Source organism: Plectropomus leopardus, chromosome 20, assembly GCF_026936395.1.
Source record: "Plectropomus leopardus strain MGB_pleo_1.0 chromosome 20, ASM2693639v1, whole genome shotgun sequence".
NCBI lineage: Eukaryota > Metazoa > Chordata > Actinopteri > Perciformes > Serranidae > Plectropomus > Plectropomus leopardus.
The window spans coordinates 28,955,339-28,976,582 of record NC_142195.1 but is presented as its reverse complement, the minus strand read 5'-3'; the positions used below and the strand labels follow the sequence as shown (position 1 = coordinate 28,976,582).

Genomic DNA, 21,244 nt, shown 5'->3' with positions numbered 1-21,244 from the left:
AAAATTACCTGAAAATGAACAAAAAACAAAAAAACTGAACAAACAAACAAAAAAATTAAAACAACGTGGAGGTTAAAGAAAAACAAAACAAAACAAAAAGACTTAAAAGTGCTTAAAAATTTAAAAAAATTTAAAAACTTTTTCTTAAAAAACTTTTTAAAACCAATTTTCAGGTCTTTCTTTTGTCACTTTTTACTAATTTTTCTCAATTTGTGGGACGGGTCTGTGTAACTGATCAACTCATGGCCCCAAAATCAGCAAGGATTTAGTAAAAACACTGCAAGAAAATTACCTGAAAATAATTTTAAAAAAAAGGAAAGTATTTTTAAAAAGACAAAAAAAGAAAGAAAATGACACAAAAAAGGCTGAAAACGTAAAAATATCTATTTTTATGTAATATAATTTTGAATATGCAATTATAATAATTAAATATAAATATTTTTGTTATTTTATTTTACACATCTTTCCAAGTTTCTCATTGACTTTTCTCCATGTTTTCGTTAGAAAATCAAACCAATTTGCTCACGGTTCAAAGATCAGTTAAAGTTTCAAAGGGTTAAACACACACGTTTAACATAAACACGCTGCTGAAAAGGTGCACACGTGAGCTGAAACTGAAGTTTAGGCAGTGAAAACATGGCAGGAAAAGTTGTCTTGGATGAGTGATTCACATCTGTTATTGTCATGTGAGACCTAAAATGACACAATATCTGCTCGTGACTTCTCACCACAGGTTAACACGTGAGCTAAAACACTCCACCCCCCCCAAAAATAACTTTCCTCTTCCCAAACTGTTTTATTTTGAGGTTTTTCGAGACTTGAGGAAGTGAAAAAACACTGAAAAAATGTTGAAATTCAGAGGAAAAATGCAGAACTGTGCAAATATATGTATATTTTTCTGTCTCGTATCCTTCAGGGATTATTTTATTCCCCAAATGATCATTTATACGTAAATGACTCACCTTTTGGTACTTTGAATTGGGAAGAAAATTCATTTTTCTCGAATGTTTCCATAATGAACAGAGAATCTAAAAACAGAGAAAATTCTTGATGAATTGAAGTCGTGGGGATCCGCGTTTATTAACAAAACGACATAAAAAATTAATTTACAAACTTAAACACAACTCGTGCTGTAAAATCAAAGTGTCCAAAAAATTCATAATATTCAAGAAATTCAGAAAATAATCAATCAATTCATCTGTAAAGCACTTTCATACAAAACTGTAACGCAAAGTGCTTCATACTGTAAAAATAATTATTTTATAGGTTTTAGGTCATTTATTTTCTTTCTTTTTTTTTTTTTTTTTACTATTTTTTTACTTGATTTTCTTGAATTTTTAATGCCAGTTTTTTGGGGGTAATTTCGTCCTACGTTCCTAATTTGCTTATAGCCTTTTTCCCATGTTTCTGAAAAAAATCAAAATTGTCTTTTTATTCAACATTTTTTCTTTCCCGATGAAGGTCCTTTATTTTATTCTGCTCCTTCGTGAAGCCTTTATAACAAAGCTTTTTATCAGAAGAAGAGTGCCTTGGTTTTTTGTTTTTTTCTTTATTGTTTTTTTTCTAAAATGGTTAAGAAATGTCCTTAATTAATTAATTAATTTCTATATTTTGGATAATTTCTTCTTAAGTTCCTCATTGCCTTTTTTTCATGTTTTTGAGAGAAATCAAGCCAGTTTGCTCAGGTTTCAAAGGGTTAACCTGTAACAATACAAAATGACAGTCAAAAGTACAAAATTTCCCTCTGACATGTTGAGTGTAAAGTAACAGAAAGTGGAAATACTCAAGTACAAATACTTCCAATATTTACTGTTCAGCTTTATTTTCATTTTTTGCGATCCCTCAAATTTTAATGTCACGCCAGAATCAGGTCAAAACTTGCATTTACTGTTTTTCTGTAACTTGTTGTTGCTTTCTCTTATTTTGGTCAGAAAAAGCAGATTTTCAGGTTAAATTAAGGGTAAATTTCGGACACAAAAAAGCTTGAAAATAGGTTACGTTGTTGAAATCAGTTGGACACGGATGAGCGGTGAAATTGCCTCCCTGAAAGGTCGCTTGTCCTCAGAATGAACGGCGCTCGGGGCGGACACACAGGGAGCACTTTGTTTCAAAACTAAAGGCGTGAAAGTGACACATCATCGCTTCGACACGGACCCTGAACTTGACTGAGAACTTTTCAGATTCGCAGCGTCGCAGCACAGAAGGAGAACACCGGTTTCTCCTGTGGCGTCTTTTAAAAGGGCAGAAACAACCAGCTGATCACTCTGATGGCATTCAGATCGTCCCACATGAAACGCCGTCGCTGAGACTTCCCATCAGCCCGCAGGCAACTCATTATCTAACGTTCCTCAAATACAAATCACAGTCGCTCCCCTAAACTCCAAAATGTTGAACATTCATTCATAATTACTATAAATTAAATTTATATAATATTTATTTTTAAAAAAAACTTAAAAGACGTTTTTTAAGTGCTACATGAGTCCTATCTATTACTATTATTATTATTTAATTTATTCATTTTTTAAAAAACCTTTTTGGTTTGTTTGTTTTTACCTTTTTAACACGTTTTTTCTTTGTTTTTCTCTTTTTTGTTGTTGTAAATTTCAAGTATTTTCCTGTAACTTCTTCCTGTGTTTCTGACCGAAATCAGCCCATTTTGCTGGGATTTTAAAGGGTTAAAGGGGCAACATTTTCACCCCCCCGTTTTTACACAGATGTTGTCAGAGCACACTGTTAATTTGACATTTTTATGGCTTTTAACACATTTTTAATTGCTTGAAATTGCAAACTCTTGTTTAGGATAGATTGAGATATTATCAGAAGTAATTATAACAAAAAATAGAAAAAATGTCCTGAAAAATATATTTATAATTATTATTATTATTGTGATTAATATTAATTATTTTATCTTTTTGGTTTTTTTTTATGAAATCTGGTCAGTTGGTTCAGGTTTTAAAGGGTTAAAGGGCCAACATTTTCCCCAAAAATAGTCTATATTTTTAAAAAAAGATGATTATAGCAGTACATTTCGACACTGATCAGTATGTACCGTTGGTTTAAATTGTGAATTTTTCGTTGTTTTTTGGCACAAAAGTTAAAAATAAAAAGTTAGCAGATCAAAACATTTTAGAGTCGGAATATATTCACAAAAATAAATCCTTTAACTAAACGTTTGACCCCAGATGTTAAATGAAATCACTGATAACTGATCACTTTATTCTTTTGTAGGACAGGATTGAATAATCTGAGATTTGATCCTGCGCGCTCAAATTCTCTCATGTGACGGAAATCCCGTCTCACCTTCAACCTTCACCTCTTTAGGCTTCAGGCCGATATCAGCTGATAAACGGCCGTAATGAGTGTGTGCTGATGTAAAGTGTGTGAGGTGTGTGAGAGCAGGATGTACTCACACTGCTCTGCCGCTCAGAGCAGGACGCCTGCTCGCAGTGTCCGACGGTGTTTGTAGTCTCTGTGGAAGACAAAGAAAAAAAGATGCATTTTGAGACAGACGAAGAAGGATTATTATCTCTCACCTTTTCAAATATTCATTTTTAATCATCCAGAAAGCTGAGATGTCAAACTTCAAGTCAAGAAAAGTTAGTTTTATCTATACAGCCCAAAATCACAAATCACAAAATCACACAAAAAAAATCTGCTGCACAAAACTGTGTTGCTAATTAGGTCCCGAGCACGAACCATGCAAGGACCTTTTGAAATGCAAGTATTATATTTCTCCTCAATGAATTGCATTTTTGGACGTCTAAACATGCCCAAAAATGCATGAAATGTGATGTGCTCGTCAAAAATAAATTTTGTATTTTGATGGTTTTGGAAACAGACGTGGCAAAATGGCTCCACAGCGCCCCCTAACGCGAAGCCCCGACGCCCAATTTAACATACATTTATGACTATGGGGACACTTCTGTATCATGCCGAGACGCACAAAAAAGCCTCCTGGGTCCAACCTCTCTGCAGGCATTATCCGACTGTCACAGTCATGAACTACCGCCTGATGTCCCCATCAGGACCCCCACATACCAGGGCAGCTTTAATTTCATTATGATGTTACATGTCCCACAGCCCGCCCCAGAGTGCGGACATGTCCAACAGCCCGCTCCAGAGCGCGGACATGTCCCACAGCCCGCTCCACAGTGCGGACATGTCCCACAGCCCGCTCCACAGTGCGGACATGTCCCACAGCCGCTCCAGAGCGCGGACATGTCCCGCAGCCCGCTCCACAGTGCGGACATGTCCCACAGCCCGCTCCACAGTGCGGACATGTCCCACAGCCGCTCCACAGTGCGGACATGTCCCACAGCCGCTCCAGAGCGCGGACATGTCCCGCAGCCCGCTCCACAGTGCGGACATGTCCCACAGCCGCTCCAGAGCGCGGACATGTCCCGCAGCCCGCTCCACAGTGCGGACATGTCCAACAGCCCGCTCCACAGTGCGGACATGTCCCACAGCCGCTCCACAGTGCGGACATGTCCCAGGCCCGCTCTGACTGGATCGGTTTTACAAACTGTCTCGCTCCTGTGAGGTTTTCCAACAAAACACCTGTTATTGCGCGTGGCCAATGCGCACGGAGGTGGCTGTTAATAGCGCCCAAACCACTGATTCATCACATGTACCTGTAAGCCAGGCATCAACAATGGCGCACCGTGAACCGGATCCGGACCAGAACTCCGTCCTATCCGGACACGTGGCCAAGTTATAATAAAATGTAAGACTGGGAGCAATATTTCTTAAGGTAGTGCTGAGCACTAGTAGAAAAAGAATGGAAAAATTATCAAAACTGACATTCAGATCCTCTAACCAACATAATCTTAAAAATACACCACAAAAAATGAATTATTTCAATATACTACATGTTAAACAGATGATAATGATGATTATTTATTTATTTATTTATTTATTTGCTGACAGTCTGGGATATGTCAGTGTGTGAGTGTAGCTGCTGACAGTCTGGGATATGTCAGTGATCAGCAGCTACATTGACTGTGACAGGTCACCTAGTGGAAATAGCATGTATTTCCTCCATATGCCAAATATGGTCAAAATGACCTCATCAGGTGGAAAATAGTCAAAATGACAAATTCAGAGTCAAAAGCCCAGAATGACACCCAGAAATAATACAAGTCCTGTTTTTCTGCTCTGATGGCTGTGGGATCAAAAATGTCAGTTTGAATGGGTTTCAATGGAGCATTTTTGGACCTGAACAGTCTGAATGTAACTATTTAGTTTCCACAGTGTATTTTAGACTTATTGTCAAAAAATGAAGACTGAAAAGTGTGTAAAATGCCCCAAACAGTCCCTAAAGGGTTAAGTTTGGTTCCTGACAAACACAAACTGTAACTGAGTCGTCTGTCCACCAGATGTCAGGATTTCTCCCCTCTGTAACATCGGTGGAGTAAAATCACACCTGGACAGAAGAGGAGGAAGTTTTTATCTTTGAGGTGACGTTTGTAAAACCACAGCGCCACCTAGAGGGTTATTTCAGTTAACACTTTAACACTTCAGCTGAGCTCCATGAGGTTCAGTCAAGCTGAACTAAAGGAAAACTTTTACAGAATGATTATACTTTAAAGCACATTTCCATTTTTACTTCTTTTTCCTTTACTTTTTTGTTTCTTTGTTTTTGTTTGTTAGTTTTCAGGTAATTGTCCATGGACTTTTTTCTTATATCTTGCTAATTTTGGGATAATTTGTTTGAGAGTTGCTTATCGTATTTCCACTGTGTTTGTAAAAGAAATCAAGCTTATTTGTCAGGCATTCAAAGGATTTGGGGAGTATTTGCACTTTATTTGACTTCTCATATTTTTGTCAACTTTCACTTTTAGTTATTTGTTTTTTCTTTTCTTTTTTTTTTTTTACTAATTTTACTTTGATGCTTACATTTTTGTTATTTTACTTGACCTTTTTAATATATATATATATATATATATATATATATATATATATATAATGTTTCAGAATTATCCTAAGTATATATTTTAAATTAATTTGTTAAGCAGTTTTTTCCAGGTCATTTGTTTTTTTTAACTTCCCTGTTTCTTTTGTTTTTGGTTTGTTTGTTTTACAGAATCATTATGACTTTTTTAGCAGTTATATGTTTTTTTTACTTTCGTGTTTCTTGTAGTTGTTTTTTGTTGTTTTGCTTTGTTTATTTTGCTAATCTCATAGGTAATTCTCTTCTTCTTTTTTCCTAATTTCTTGCTCATTTCTGGAACAGTTCTTGGTGATCTCATCGTTGCCCATTTCTCATGTTTTTCAAAGACGAAAGAAAATGCTGGAAAGGAAATTTACAGAAAATTAGTTTAAAAAAAATAAAAATACAGGGAGAGAGACAGAAAAACAGAAAAAAACTATTAACAAAAAATAAAAAATAATTATACTTATATATTTAAAGTTAACTACATTTATATTTTTCTCACTTCTTTCAAGCCATTTTCTTTGTGCGTTAATTTTCAGGTAATTTTCTTGAATCTTTTTTATTAATTTCTTGCTAGTTTTGGGTCATTTCTTTGGGAAGTATGTTTGAAAGACATGAACCTCATTTGTTCAGATTTTAAGGGGTTAAGTAAAAGCTCTGAGTCCGTTTTTGATAAATCCACATTAAATGTGAGCAGATCTGCGTGTAAATAAAAGACTTCAGTGCAGCTTCTTTTAAACAAATCTGAATTTTGCCTCTGATGTACGGAGCTGAATGTAAATGATTTTTTGTGTCCTCACAGTGACAGCAGTCATTCTTCAGGTGATGATGAGCGTCTGTCCCGCCTCTGTGAGGACGAGGGAGTGTCCTGCTGCTGGAAGACGCTGTCTGCGGTACAAAACCTGCAAACAGTTCACCTCCATTCATCAGTGAGTCACAGGGACTGCAGGTTAGACGGCAGGCACACCTCGTTGCTCCAACCTGCCCGACTGGACCGCTGCTGTTCGCTGACTGTGGCTGCTGAAGACTTTTTATTTAGTTACAGTCGCTGCATGAACGCTGGACTGTCCGGCGACTTTGGGACAAACACACCAGGACGACTTTGGGATCAAACACAAACTCCTACATGGAGATTGAAAGCATGGTGGCAAATAGTGTCCTTATTAAAGCCAGAGAAGGTAAGAGCCCTTTCTTACTAAATTTAATTAAATTTTTTGGAAAGTGACAAAAAGACACAATATTAAAATTCTTATTTAATTTTTTAAATTATTATTAATATATTTTATTGCCACTTTAAGACCAAATAAGAGGCTAATTTAAAAACATGTTGCACTTTGTTTTAAATCGTTTTTTTTTTAGACTTTAAGTTTCTTTTTTTAATTATGTTTTGCACTTTATGACATAACCTTGGTCAGGGGTCACAGGAGGCTCCTGTTTCGTTTTGGTCGGGTGAACTGAGGACGATAACAACAAGAAGGTGCTGAAGGATGAGAAATGATGAAACTGATCTCAGATTACCAGCACACTAACACGACTTTTAGGACATTTTTTTTGCTTATCGAACCACGTCAAAACTGGCTTTATTTATCCTCGATAATTTAATACTTCTGGGTGAATATTTCCTCTGCGGCTCTTTGAAGGAAAACTGAGCAGAAAGTTACATTTCAGCACCAGAAACACTTAATTTTTCATGAGAGTGAAGAATTACATTCTCCCTTAACCCTTTGATATTGGAGCAAATTGGCTTGATTTCTTTCAAGAATTTGGGAAGAGGACAAAGAGCAGCTTAACAAGAAATGGTTAAAAAAAAGTAGCAAGAAAAGTCAAAAAGGTACAAGAACATTACCTGAAAATAGGCAAAAAAAACCCCCAAAACTAAAAACACTAAAAACAACAAACAAACAAAACCCCAAGCAGATGCTGAAAAGTTTATATTTATGTATTTGTTTTTCTGTTTCATAATTAACCCTTTGAAACCTGGATGGACATTGCTTTCTTGTGCTACATCCAGATGTTTTCACAAGAATTTCAAGCTCTGAAACCTGGTTTGATTTCTTCCAAAAATATGGCAAAAAAGGAGATGAGCAACATGGCAAGAACTGTCCTAAAATTGCAAAAAAAATAGTAGATTTAGAAATTTATTTTTTAAAAAGAAGGGTGAAATGTTCACAGAACTTTATTCATAATTATCATAATTATATATTTCAAATTATTTTAGAGAATTATTATGATTATTTTTAGAGTTGTTTTTTTATCAGGTAATTTCCTTGTTTTTGTTTTATTTTCATGTTTTTTTAAACATATTTTGTCACATATTTAAAATTACGTTATAAGATAAAAATGTATATAGAGATATTTTTTAATTGCAACCCTTTTTTATTTTTACATATATACCTTGTTTTTTTTCTTCAAACTTTTTTTTTCTAATTTCTTGCTCATTTCTGAGTCATTTCCTCTCGTGTTGCCTTCTTCCCATGTTTCTGAAAAAGAAATAAATGAAATCAAACAAATTTGCCCAGGTTTCAAAGGGTTAAGACCATTACAAATATAGTTTATTCCCCTTTTTTCGGTAATATCTAATAATTTTCAGATCATTGCCTTTTAATCTTTAACTAATTAAGTTTCAAGTTGCTCTTTTTTTCCTGTGTTTTTGAAAGAAATCAAACCAGGAAAACGGATGTGGATCCAGGTGTTAAAGGGTTAATGTGCATGCGTTGCTGAAGTTGTTAAATAAATGTATTTTTTGCGGGAGGTTGAGACGTCCTGTTCCGGTGTCAGCGTGGAAATTTAAAGGTGAAAGTAAGTCGCAGAGTAATGCGGTCCCACAGGCTCTGCTCACCTGCTCCCCGCGCTATTAATAGTTCATTCACTGCACGAGCAAACTTTCGTCTGACAGCTGACGGGCGGGGCCGAGCGCTGACGACACGACACGAGACCACACGAGTCGCTCCGAGTGATCGCTCCGAGTGATCGCTCCGCAACGTGACTGTTTTCTTTCTGTCTGCAGGCGGAGGGAATAAAGGACGGAGCTGGAAATGGAAAGACATGCTTCGCTTCCCGCACATCAGTCAGTGTGTGGACCTGGCCATGAGCATAGGTATAGGTGTGTGTGTGTGTGTGTGTGTGTGTGTGAGTATTTTAAATCCTGGATTTTAGGACGTTTCAGGGGCTTTCAGAACATTAAGTGTTTTAGCACGGTTCTAGGATTTAAGGATATTTCTAGTATTTTAGGACACTTCTAGGATTTTAAGACATTTCTAAAATTTTTAGGACATTTCTATGTTTTGTGATGTTTCTAGAATTTTGAAAATTTCTAAAATTTTAGGATATTTCTTGGCTTTCAGGACATTTCTTAGATTTAGGACATTTCTGGGATCTTACAACTTAGAACAACAGATTTTAGAGTTTTTATAGCATTTTAGAACATTTCTAGGATTTTAGATAATTTCTATGTTTTTCGAACATTTCTATGTTTTTGTGATGTTTGTAGAATTTTGAACATTTCTAAAAATTCAGGATATTTCTTGGCTTTCAGGACATTTCTTAGATTTAGGACATTTCTGGGATCTTACAACTTTTCTAGGATTTTAGGACATTTCTAAAATTTTTAGGACATTTCAAGGATTTTAGATCATTTCTCTGTTTTTAGGACATTTCTATTTTGGGGGGATTTTTCTGGATTTTTGGACATTTCTAGAATTTTAGGATATTTCGAGATTGTTAAGATTTTTCAAGGATTTTGGGATATTTTGCAGATTTTAGGATGTTTCTTGTATTTTAGGACATTTCCAGGGTTTAAGGATGCTTCCGATGTGTTAGGATATTTCTCAGATTTGATAATATTTCTAGACTTTTTGGACATTCTTAGAATTTTAAGATATTTCTTGGATTTTCGGTACATTTCTAATATTTTAGTACATTTCTAATATTTTAGTACATTTCTGGGATTTAAGGACATTAGGGGCTTGTCTTGGGTTTGCTGAGTGATTTTAACATGTTTTATTTCCTCCGTCAGAACGAGACTACTACAGTATGTGTGTGCAGCAGCCGATCGGCAAGAAACTGTTCCAGCTGTTCTGTCGGAGTCGACCTGATCTGCAGAACTACATGTCCCTCCTGGACGCTCTGGTAATCTTTAACCCTTTGAAACCTGGAGACACTTTTCTTGTGCTACTTTCAGACACCTTTCACAAGTATTTAGACCTCTGAACCCTGAGCAAACTGCTGCGATGCAAAAAATACAAACTGCAAAATAACAAAAATAGTTCAAGGTGACAAGAAAATGATCCTAGAACTAAAATCCCAGAAATCTTCTAATATCCTAAAATCCTAGAAATTATCTAAAATCAGAAATGCCCTAAAATCCTAAAAACTAAAGCCGTAGCCATGTCCTAAAAGCCCAGAAATGTCCTAAAATCAAAGCAGTGTAATAAAATCCTAGAAATGTGCTAAAATCCTGGAAATGTCAGAAAATCTGAGGAATTATCTAAAATCCTAGAAATGTGGTAAAATCCTTGTAACGTGCTAAAATCAAAAAACATTTCTAGAAATCATAGTTATGTCCTAAAAACCCAGAAATGTCCTAAAATCTAAGAAATACAATAAAATCCAAGCAATAGCCAAAAATCCAGAAAGGCCCTAAAATCCTAAACAACTTCCTAAACCTTAGAAATGTATTAAAATCCTAGAAATGTGCTAAAACCCTGGAAATATCCGCGAATCTGAGAAATGATCTAAAATCATAGAAGATACTAAAATCGTAGAAATGTCCTAAAAAGTCAGACACATTCTAAAATCTAAGACATAATGTCCTAAAATCCTAGGACATCCTAAATGAATGAATGAATAAATGAATCCTAAATGTCCTAAAATCCTAGAAACAAGTTCAAATGATGTGATTATCGTCAGTTTTAATGACGCAGAGCGTCTCGGAGCTGAAGTTTGAAACTGATAAACTTTAAGAAATGTTGCCTCTCACTGACCCGTAACATTCACACGCTGCCTCTGCTCACACTGATCCATGTCTTCGCCCTTCAGGACGCCTTCGAGACAAAGTCCGATGAAGAGAGGAGAGACTTCGGCTTCAGCATCATTCAGAGATTCCTCTGGAGTCAGGTCTGACAGCGACACAAAAACACTTTTTTTTACTTCTGTGCAGCACAAATCAGCAGTAACTACTTTAATCTGCAGATATTATCACAAAAACCTTCTCACCGTTTTAACCCCGTCATCCCTGTGTCCTTTAGTCCAATCAGTGTGTGTCCGTGGTGCTGAAACACGAGCAGAGCTGCATCCAGATGCTGGACCTCCACCCCTGCATGGACGTCTTCCACAGCTGCCGAGAGTGAGTCCAAAAACACACAAACTCATTCTGGCTACACGTGTGCACACATTTTCGGATGTTGCTAAGATTTTGGGACATTTCTCAGATTTTGGGATGTTTCTTGGGTTTTAGGACAATTCTAGGATTTTAGCATGTTTCCTGGATTTTGGGATGTTTCTCAGATTTTAGGACATTTTTAAGAATTTTAGGATCTTTGCAACATCTCTATGCTTTTAGGACACTTCTAGAATTCACTTCTAGATTTTTTTAGTTCTAGTATTTTAGAAGGTTTCCAGAATGTTAGAATGTTTCCAGAATTTTAGAATGTTTCCAGAATGTTAGAATGTTTCCAGAATTTTAGAATGTTTCCAGAATGTTAGAATGTTTCCAGAATTTTAGAATGTTTCCAGAATTTTAGAATGTTTCTAGAATTTTGAGATGTTTTTAGGATTTTAGGACATTTCTATGACTTTAGGACATTAGTGTCTTATCTAGGACCTCTCTCGGGGGTGTGGGGATCCTCCACTGGCTCTTTTTTTCACCAACAAGCTCTATTTTGATGCTTTTTTATGCTCTCTGGCACCTTATCTATACTAAAAGTACAAAAACAATTCCCAGTGTGAATCACTTTATTTTTATTGTGAATTAGAAAATGTTCTGGGGGCCACGCGGCACCCTATCAGGGGCCAGATTTGGCCCTCATGCCTAAACTGAGTGTCACAGTTTTAGGGACTAACCTCTCTGTTTCCTGTCTCAGAGACCTTCATAAATTCCTGAGTGGCGAGCCGTTCATCCAGTATCAGGAGAGCATGTTTTTCGATCGTTTCCTGCAGTGGAAGATGTTGGAGAGGTCAGTGTGTGTGTGTGTTCGAAACAAGGAAATAAGACATAAATAAAACGTGTGATGTGGTTGGGTAGCTGGTTTATCAGCCTGTATTTGGAAACGCTCCATCGTGCTAACCGCTAACTGTGTGCCGCATCGAGTTTCCATGACGACTTCAACTGTCTGAACAAATTAAAAACAATGTGTGTTTCTCCTCAAGGCAGCCCATCACCAAGCACACATTCAGACAGTACAGACTCCTCGGGAAAGGAGGCTTTGGAGAGGTAAGACCAAACCTGCATCACTTTAACCCTTTGGAACCTGAGAAAACTGGTTTGATATTTTTCAAAGACATGGCGAAAAGGCAGTGAGCAACATAACAAGACATTACCCAAAATTAGCAAGAATTTAGTAAAAATGTTTCAAGAAAATTACCTGAAAATAAGAAAAAAAATAAGTGTAAATATTTTTTTAAAAAAGAGAAGGAGAATTACCTGAAAATGTGCTGCAATTTAATATCGTTTTTTCTTCATGTGTAACATAATTTCAAATATAAAATGACAATAATTCTAAAAAATCCTGATAATTTTTTCTCAATTTCTGATCATTTCTGGGCATTTTTCTCTTTTGCTTGACCATCATCAGGAAATATAATTCAGAATATGTCCGTGTTGTGGTTGGTGTGCAGGTGTGGGCCTGTCAGGTGAGAGCCACGGGGATGATGTACGCCTGCAAAAAGCTGGAGAAGACTCACGTGAAGAAGAGGAGGGGAGAAAACATGGCTCTCAACGAGAAGGAGCTCCTGGAAGCGCTCGACAGTCGATTTGTGGTGAGATCACTGCGCTCACGCTCTTTCCAAAATAAGTTTACAGGCTGCAAGGTGAAAAGTGTTTCCTCTGATGTCCACACGAGTCTGGCTCCAGATTAGAGTCAAACACCGTAGACCTCCATGTTCAAAACCCAAATTACAGCAGAAATAAAACAAAAATAATGACAGCTTTAAACTTTTCAACCTCTCAAACTTTCTAAAGCCAAGTAAGAGGTTTAAACTATAAAAATATATAATCATTTTATCTTTTTTGGTTGAAACCAACTGCTTTACTAATTTTGTAAACCCAAAGTAACAACAGCGACGTATTTACAGCCAAATTATTCTTTTTAACAGGTTATTCAGTGCGTTATGAAATATTTAATTTATTTCTCGCTCACCCCAGCTGATGCATTTTGGAGTGGGCCATTGCTGAATGTCAAAAATGTATTTTTCCTTTTTTTTCTCAAAAAATAAATAAATAAAAGAAGTTAATAAATGGATGAAAAATCTATTTTTAAAGAGTTGTTTAACAAAAATAAAAATAAAAAATGCTAAAATAAATATTACACTTTTTCTCTTCTGACAGTTATTATTCAGTTATCTGGGACTAAATAACTTGTTAAAAATATATATTTTTTTACGTGTTTATAAGTAGCTGTTGTTGTGACTTTGGTTTTACAAAAATGTAAAAAAAAAAAGTTGGTTTGTTTTGAAAAACGGTAAAATAATGAAATGTTTTGATCGTATTAACCTCTGAAATCACTGACTTATACAATAAATTATTATTTGTTTTTATAAACATTTCACCAGAAAGTTTGGGATCTCTATTAGAATAAAAAACTGAGGTTAAATGGATTTGAGCATTTGGTCCGGCAGAGTTTGAGAGGTTACCGGATCGACACTTCAACACGCACGTCCCTGTTTTCCCTTCAGGTGAACCTGGCGTACGCCTACGAGACCAAGCACGCGCTCTGCATGGTCCTGACCATGATGAGCGGCGGGGACTTGAGGTTTCACATTTATAACATCGGCGAGCCCGGCCTGGAGAAAGTCAGAGTGCGATTCTACGCTGCAGAAGTCTGCTGCGGTTTAATTCACCTCCACCAGAGGTCGATATTATACAGGTCAGTGCGATCCTGCCTCAGCAGCTCGAGTAAAAGTACTAATACCACATTATATCCGACCTAATTATCTGTAGATAAGACGCTGAATAACGGACAGAAAAGCGTTTTTGCAGAACATAATGATGTCACAGTGAAGTTGACCTTTGGCCTTTTGAGTATAAAGTGTCCTCACGCCATCGTTGTATCTTATCAGACATTTGTGTGAAATTTTGTAATAATCAGTGTATGCATACTTAAGTTATGGCCAAAAATACATGAGTTAAGTCACCTTGACCTCTGACCTCTCCCTGACCAACAAACTCTAATGAGATCGTTCTTGAGTCCAAGTGGACGTTTGTGCCAAATTTGAGTAAACTCTCTCACAGCCTTCTTGAGTTTTCGTTTTTACGAGAATGAGAATGAGAATGAGACAAATGCAAGGTCAGAGTAAATTTGTACGTTAAACAACAAATTCTGTTTTGCTGATTGTTAACTCCAAGTGGACGTTTGTGCCAAATTTGAAAAAAAACCTCTTAAGGTGTTGTTAAGAAATCATGTTCACAAGAATGAGACAGATCTCAAGGTCTCATTGAGTTTGACATTTAACTCTTGCACCAAACAAAAAATTACATTACATACATATTTAAAAAAAGAGAGAAAAAAAGAAAAATATGAAAACATTAAAAAAAAATAAAAAAGGAAATGACCCAGAAAAAGTGCTTCAAAATGTTAAAAATTCTGAAACAGAATTTTAAATTGTAGTTTTGTTAATTAGCTGTAAACATATTTTTTCTTTTTAACGTAAAACTTTTTTCCCTTTGCTTTTTAAACATAGTTTTCTGAATGTACCAATTTTTGCAATTTGTTGAACATTTCTCACCAAGTTACTTTTTGCCTTTTTTCCATGTTTTTGAAAGATTCTGCACTAATTTGCTCAGGGTTCAAAAGTACTACAAACTGACAGATATACTGCGTTTGACTTTGCAGGGATCTGAAACCAGAGAACATTTTGTTGGACGACAACGGTACGTAAACCTCCTGTTTGTTTCTCGCGCAATAAATGAATCTCACGCAACGACTTACGTCCTGTCATAAACTTAAGGAACACCAGATTCCAAACCGAGAGCATGACGAAACACCTCGGTTATTTTTAGCTGTGAAATTAGCCTGAATGATGATAACAGGTCGAGTTGAGCCAGACGGTCGTGTTGACGGTATTTTGACAGGTGTTCGAACAAAGGCGGTTTGAGGAAGTGGAAGGCCTGTGGGAATCAGGCGTGGCGTCTATTTTAAGAAAACCCTGCACCTGTTCGTTCATTCTTGGCAGCATGTTTGGAAACCTGGAGATACCTTTTGGTTTTGCGTGTCTCCGTAATTACTGGGTAGCGCGGCTGCGGTTGTCACATGGTTACTGTGTTGGTTCCAGCTCCGGCTGCACGCCTCAGCTGAGCCACAGGGAAACAGGTTAAATTAATGAAGGGAAAGTCCGTCACAACGACAAAGAAATATAAACCGGTTCAGTGGATTTTCTGGTATTTGCTCCTTCTAGGACACATCCGTATCTCAGACCTGGGCCTGGCTGTGAGGCTGTCTGAGGGAAATCTGGTGCGAGGCAGAGTGGGAACACTGGGATACATGGGTACGTATGAACCTCGCCGTGATCGATTCAGGACAAACAAGTCCAAGGACAAAGAGTGACGGCTTTCAGCAACAATTCCCCAGAGGCTGATTCCTGCAGCTCTGGGAGGCTTTACAGCGGTGATACTTAACTTACAGACCCCGAGCCAAAATGTTTCTGTACTTTAGTGTCCATGAGGAGCCAGAGTGCTTAAAACAGCATCAAAATAGAGCTTGTTGATCAAAAAAGTGCCAGAGGAGGATCCCCCACACCCCCAAAAAAGACCCTAATGTACTTTAATCCAAGAAATATCCAAAAAACCTACAAAATGTCCTAAAATCCAAGAGATGTCCCAAAATCCAAGGGAAATCCTTAAATTCTAGAAATGACTTAAAATCCAAGAATCTGAGAAATGTCCTAAAAACCAAGAAACACCCTTAAAACAAAGAAATGTCCTAAAATCCTAGAAATGTCTTAAAATCCAAGAAATACCTTAGAATCTGAGAAATGCCCTAAAATCTGAGGAAAATCCTTAAATCCTAATGTCCTTAAAATCCAAGAAATGTCCTAGAATCCGATAAATGTCCTAAAATCTGAGAATGCTCTACAATCCAAGAAACGTCCTAAAATCCTGGAAATGTCTGAAAATTCAAGAAGTGTCCCAGAATCTGTGGAAAATCCTTAAATCCTAAAAATGTCCTCAAACCCAAGAAACTTCCTAAATTCCTAAAAATGTCCTAAAATACAGGAAATGTCCTAGAATCTGAGAAATGTCCTGAAATCCAAGACACTTTCTAGAATCCTAAAAATGTCCTAAAATCCAAAAAACTTCCTAAAATCCTGAAAATGTCCCAGCATCTGAGAAATATCGTTTGATCCCGAGCAATGTCCTAAAAACCAACGAATGCCCTTAAAACAAAGAAATGTCCTAAAATCCTAGACATATGTTTGGGGCTGCAGCGACCGGCCTCCCGTTATTCTGAAAAATTGCCTCATAATGAATCTTTGTGTCTCTGTTAACTCAAAAAAGGTCATTTTGATGTCTGGATGGGACTGAAACCTCCTTAAATCACATAAAAACTCTATCAGTAAGTTAAGCAGATTGTCGCTCACGGGCTGCAGCGGACAGTTAAAGATCCGCGATTCCCTCCTTTCAGCTCCGGAGGTGATCGGACACGAACACTACGGGACGAGCGTGGACTGGTGGGGCCTCGGCTGTCTGATCTATGAGATGACCGCCGGTCAGCCTCCACTGCGAGCCCGCGGGGAGCATCCTACACCCTCCGAGATGGAGAGGAGGATCCAGACGGAGGAGGTGGAATATGGTGACAACTTCAGCAAGGCGGTCAAAGACCTCTGCTCCTCGGTGAGTCCAGAAACTGATCCGTTCAAATCCGAAGACCACATTTCAAGGAATCCACGGGTTTTCTTTTATTTCCTGTGTCGCAGCTGCTGCACAAAGATCCGAAACAGCGGCTCGGCTGCAGGAGCTCCGGCGGCAGAGAAGTAAAGTCGCATTCTTTCTTCAAAAAGATCAACTTCAGGATGCTGGAGGCCGGACTCGTCGAGCCTCCCTTCAAACCTGATGCAAGTACTCCCCCAAAATTGATCCAATGAAAAATGGTTGAGACTCAATTATTTCTGCACATCCATGTATACATTTTTTTTTTTGGTTACCTAAACCGAACTGGGCAGTGACAGAAGTATTCAGGCCTTGAAAAAACTATAAAAAGTATTATTCATTAATAAGAGTTTCTACTTTCATTTAGTTTATTTTTCAACCAACATCAGTCTTCATCATTAATGTCAAATAAATATCATTAGAATTTTAACCCTTTGAATTCCAGTTTTTTTACAATGCCACTGTGTTTTTAGATGAAAAAAAAATCACATTCAATTACATTTAATTCACATGCTAAGTAGATTTTTTAAAAATTTTTCCACAGCCTGTGATATGTCAATGATTAGCAGCAACATTTTTTTTTTTACGTCATATTTTTTCTTGCAGCGTCAAATACTCACACTCATACCACTCTGCACACAAAATGCAGTTTTTAAAATCGCCTATAAAAATTATAAACAGTAACAGGAAACAGGAAATTACCCCTAAAATAATAGATATTATTTCTGTCAATATCTATTTTGTCAGTGCAGGTTTGAAAGGGTTAATTTCAACGGCCTTATATTAATAATAACATCATAATTCCTTCATTTATTATATTTCCTGTTATTAATCTGAATCTAGATAGTAGCTCGAGGTATTAAATGAATGTTGTGCAGTAAAAAGTACAAGATTTCCTCCTGAGATGAAGCAGAGCAGAAGTATAAAGTAGAGAAAAACGGAAACCCTGAAGTACAGGTACCTCAGATTTGTAGTTAAGTAGTAAAAGTACACCACCTTCCACCAGCAGTGATGAGTTTGAAGGTAGAAAAGCTGAGTTTCAGTTCGTACTCACTGTGTGTTGTGATGTGTTTTCCCTCCTGTAGCCCAGACTGGTTTACTGCAGCGACGTGCAGGACATCGAAGAGTTCTCCACGGTGAAGGGGGTCACTCTGGACCAGAAGGACGACTACTTCTACTCCAAGTTCAACACGGGCAGCGTCCCTATAACCTGGCAAAACGAGGTACGTTCGCCTCTAGGCTACATCAGAAAACGTACGTCCGAAAAGCGTAACCCTCACCGTCTGCCTCCTCTGTAAGGTGATAGAGACGGGATGTTTCAGGCAGCTGAATCTCTTTGGCCCTCAAGGATCTCGATCTCCAGACCTGGACTGGTCTCAGCCCCCCGAGAGCCCCAAACGCAGCCTGCTGGACCGAATCTTCCGCAGACATGTAAGCGAACATTACTGCAGTGGTAGAAGAAGTACTAGCACCTTTTACTTGAGTAAAAGTACAAAAACCACACAGGGAAGCGGAGGAATCTAAACAAACCAGCACTCTGCAATAAAAGAGGGTTTTAAATACACACATTTAATGGACAACATTTCAAAACTTTACCATAACTCTTCAAGGACCTATAGTGATAAAACATCATTTGACGAGCATTTTTCAGGCGTATCAGATTCAAACTCTGTTCAACAATGAGAGTCTGAAGAAGGGGATAAAATAAAGAAATGAATTTTACTGTAAATATCTCTGACATATTTGAGCGTCACGTCGACAAACTACAGAAAATAAATTTCCTGTTATGTTAGATTACGTGGAAGATCATCCAGAGAAGACTACAGTAACGCTTTCATAACGTACAATAAAAATTTCATGACTTTTCTAAAACTTTCAAGGATTTTAACTGACTTTTCCAGGTTTTCCAAAGCTGTGGAAACCTTGTAAAATAGTCAAAACGAACAAACTGGAATACAAATATTGAAAACTGAATCAGAGATCCGAATACTCAAACGGTATCCTGTAGGCATTTTTATTGTACTTTATTGATCTTATTTCTTAATATTGTAGGATTCTTTACTTCCTTTTTATTTCTTTTAGACGTGAGATTCGTATAAGCCTCTCTGGATTTTCCTGCAAAATCTGCTTCTAGTTTGTTGATGTTTTGTTTTTACTGTGCAAATAAATAAATACTAAAAAATACAAATATTTAGGTCCAGTCCAGCTTACGTTCACCACAAACATTCAAAATCAGCACATCTGGAGACACGTGGATTTCACGGGACAGGAGGAGCATGAAAAACTGAGTACAACTACAATATTTACCTCTGGGATATAGTGGAGCAGAAGTAGAAAGTTACCTCAGATTTGTACTTTCCACCAACAACTGACTGTTTCTCAGAGCGTCAGTGTGTATTTATGCGTCGGCTGAATATTTCTTGTTTCCGACAGCACCCCTCGGACTCGTCAGACGAGAGCAAACAGAGTTTGGTGTCCAATGAGAGCTTCCTGAAGTCTGGACTGGTCAGCTCGACGCTCTGAGGACGCTCAGACTGCGTTACAAACACCCGGAGCAGCAAAAGACGGCCGCTCTGTTCGCCCCTGTAAATAACAGCATGAAATACATTTGTTTTTGTGTTTGTACAGTTTTTTTAGTCTTTAACACCGAACTTCACTATAAAAGCACTTCACTTCGTCTCAGGTAAAAAAAGATGCAGAAATTTAGTGTTTTGTCACACACGCAACAACACATTCTTTGTTTTTAAATCAAATTTGTAGCTTTTTTGTTAAGTACTTGAATTTTGGTACAAGTGTGACTTCATGAACACGAGCCGTATAGAGGGTATGCACGTTAACGTTACAACGCGCGGTTACGCCCGCTGAGGAGCAGAAAGACGAGCGGCAGCGTTTGCTCGAAGCAAACTGAAGAAAACTGATCGCTGCACAGAAACAGACAGAATCCAGCCACCGAAACCTGGATCTGCGGTTCCCATTTCGTATTAACTGAACTTAAGTATCAAAAGTAATTTTCAGGTAATAAATGTACTTAAGTATCAAACGTACAAGTAAATTATACATATATTTACATGTGTCGGTACACTGGACACTGTAAGTTGACTTATTATCAGCTGATTACATGATTTGATTTTTAACATTTTTCTTTTTAAATCTAGTGGCTGATTAAATAAACAAATTTTAAATTAATGTGTCAAAATCAGGTAAATATAAACGTCAAGATAGCCGATTGTTGGTCCAGCAGCTCTTAATTTGATTTTCGTTTTCGCTGTTTCTAAACTGTCTCTAAGGGGGCGTGTTCAGGCGGGAAGTGACGTCGACACATACCCTCTAAAAAAGAAATGAAGGTAGCTACCCTGACGTCACCCGGTGGTTTATGGACGTTTCGAGATCTTGAGTTTTGCATTGTGGTCGACGCCATCATGTTTTTTTGGAGCCAGAAGTGACCATATTTAGACGAGGGGGCGGAGCTGGAGAGGACGCACATTGCTGCGACTCCATCCTGAAGCTCTGCCTCGATACGTACCCTTCGCCGCAGCCAGATGTGCGGGTTCGAGTCCTGGCGACGCAGACCTCCTGTACATATTTGTAAACTAAAAACAATTTCCTTCAGTGGGAAAAAAACAAGCTTTTATTTACTTTTATTTCACAGATAAGAAACAATAAAGAGTTTGAAGTTTGAAGTTTTGTGTGTGATTCATCCATTTATCCTGGATTTATTATGAGGTAGAGGAAAAGGCAGCTAACCGCTAAGCTAATTTATGCAATAAGAAATGCCATAGACTTGTGCTAATAATGCTAGCATGTTAAATTTGTGGGGAAAAATGTCGAACAAAAGTGTCTTCAAGCTTTTTTCATGTCAACTTTCACTTATTGTTTTTTTTCTTTACAATTGTGGGATATTTCTTGTCAAGTGCCTTTTTTTCCCTCCATGTTTTGTAAAGAAATCAAACCAATTTGCTTAAGTTTGAAAGTGTGAAATAGCTTGAGGAAGATGTCTGAGCACAGGACAAATAAACTGACGTTGATTCAAAGGGTTAAAATATCACGTTCAGGAGAATGAGGTAAGGCATACTAACTTACTGTTCGCTGCTCTGGTCTCCTGGCAATGGGAAAGGAGTCTAATTTGGCCTAATTTCTGTGGAGTTTTATACTAATTTTTGTGGAAAAGGGCAAAATCGTTTCTTGCAGCCCTATTTACTTTTAAAGATGTACAAGCAAAAAAACATCAGTAA

At 37.4% G+C, this 21,244-nt stretch overlaps 1 protein-coding gene and 1 long non-coding RNA gene across 3 annotated transcripts; one reads left to right on the top strand and one right to left on the bottom strand.

The window, feature by feature from the left end:
• Positions 1-962: 962 nt before the first annotated feature.
• On the bottom strand, positions 963-11,037 carry LOC148186237 (uncharacterized). Its single transcript, XR_015775116.1, has 3 exons — positions 10,915-11,037; positions 3,411-3,469; positions 963-1,028 (listed from the first exon to the last, which is right to left on the bottom strand). It is a non-coding gene; the product is annotated as an uncharacterized LOC148186237 (long non-coding RNA).
• On the top strand, positions 6,834-20,692 carry grk5 (G protein-coupled receptor kinase 5). 2 transcript variants are annotated; one of them, XM_088070882.1, is made up of 17 exons: positions 6,834-7,110; positions 8,940-9,029; positions 9,948-10,060; positions 10,970-11,047; positions 11,179-11,276; positions 12,013-12,105; positions 12,299-12,362; positions 12,767-12,907; positions 13,823-14,013; positions 14,980-15,017; positions 15,542-15,631; positions 16,768-16,976; positions 17,060-17,197; positions 18,098-18,235; positions 18,312-18,443; positions 19,208-19,300; positions 19,446-20,692. In XM_088070882.1, the coding sequence occupies exons 1-16, from the start codon at positions 7,059-7,061 to the stop codon at positions 19,298-19,300; spliced, it is 1,758 nt and encodes a 585-aa protein (XP_087927008.1). In that variant the 5' UTR covers positions 6,834-7,058; the 3' UTR covers positions 19,446-20,692. The 2 variants fall into 2 exon arrangements, with proteins under 2 accessions (XP_087927008.1, XP_087927009.1); XM_088070883.1 differs by lacking the exon at positions 19,208-19,300.
• The last annotated feature ends 552 nt before the right edge of the window (positions 20,693-21,244 follow it).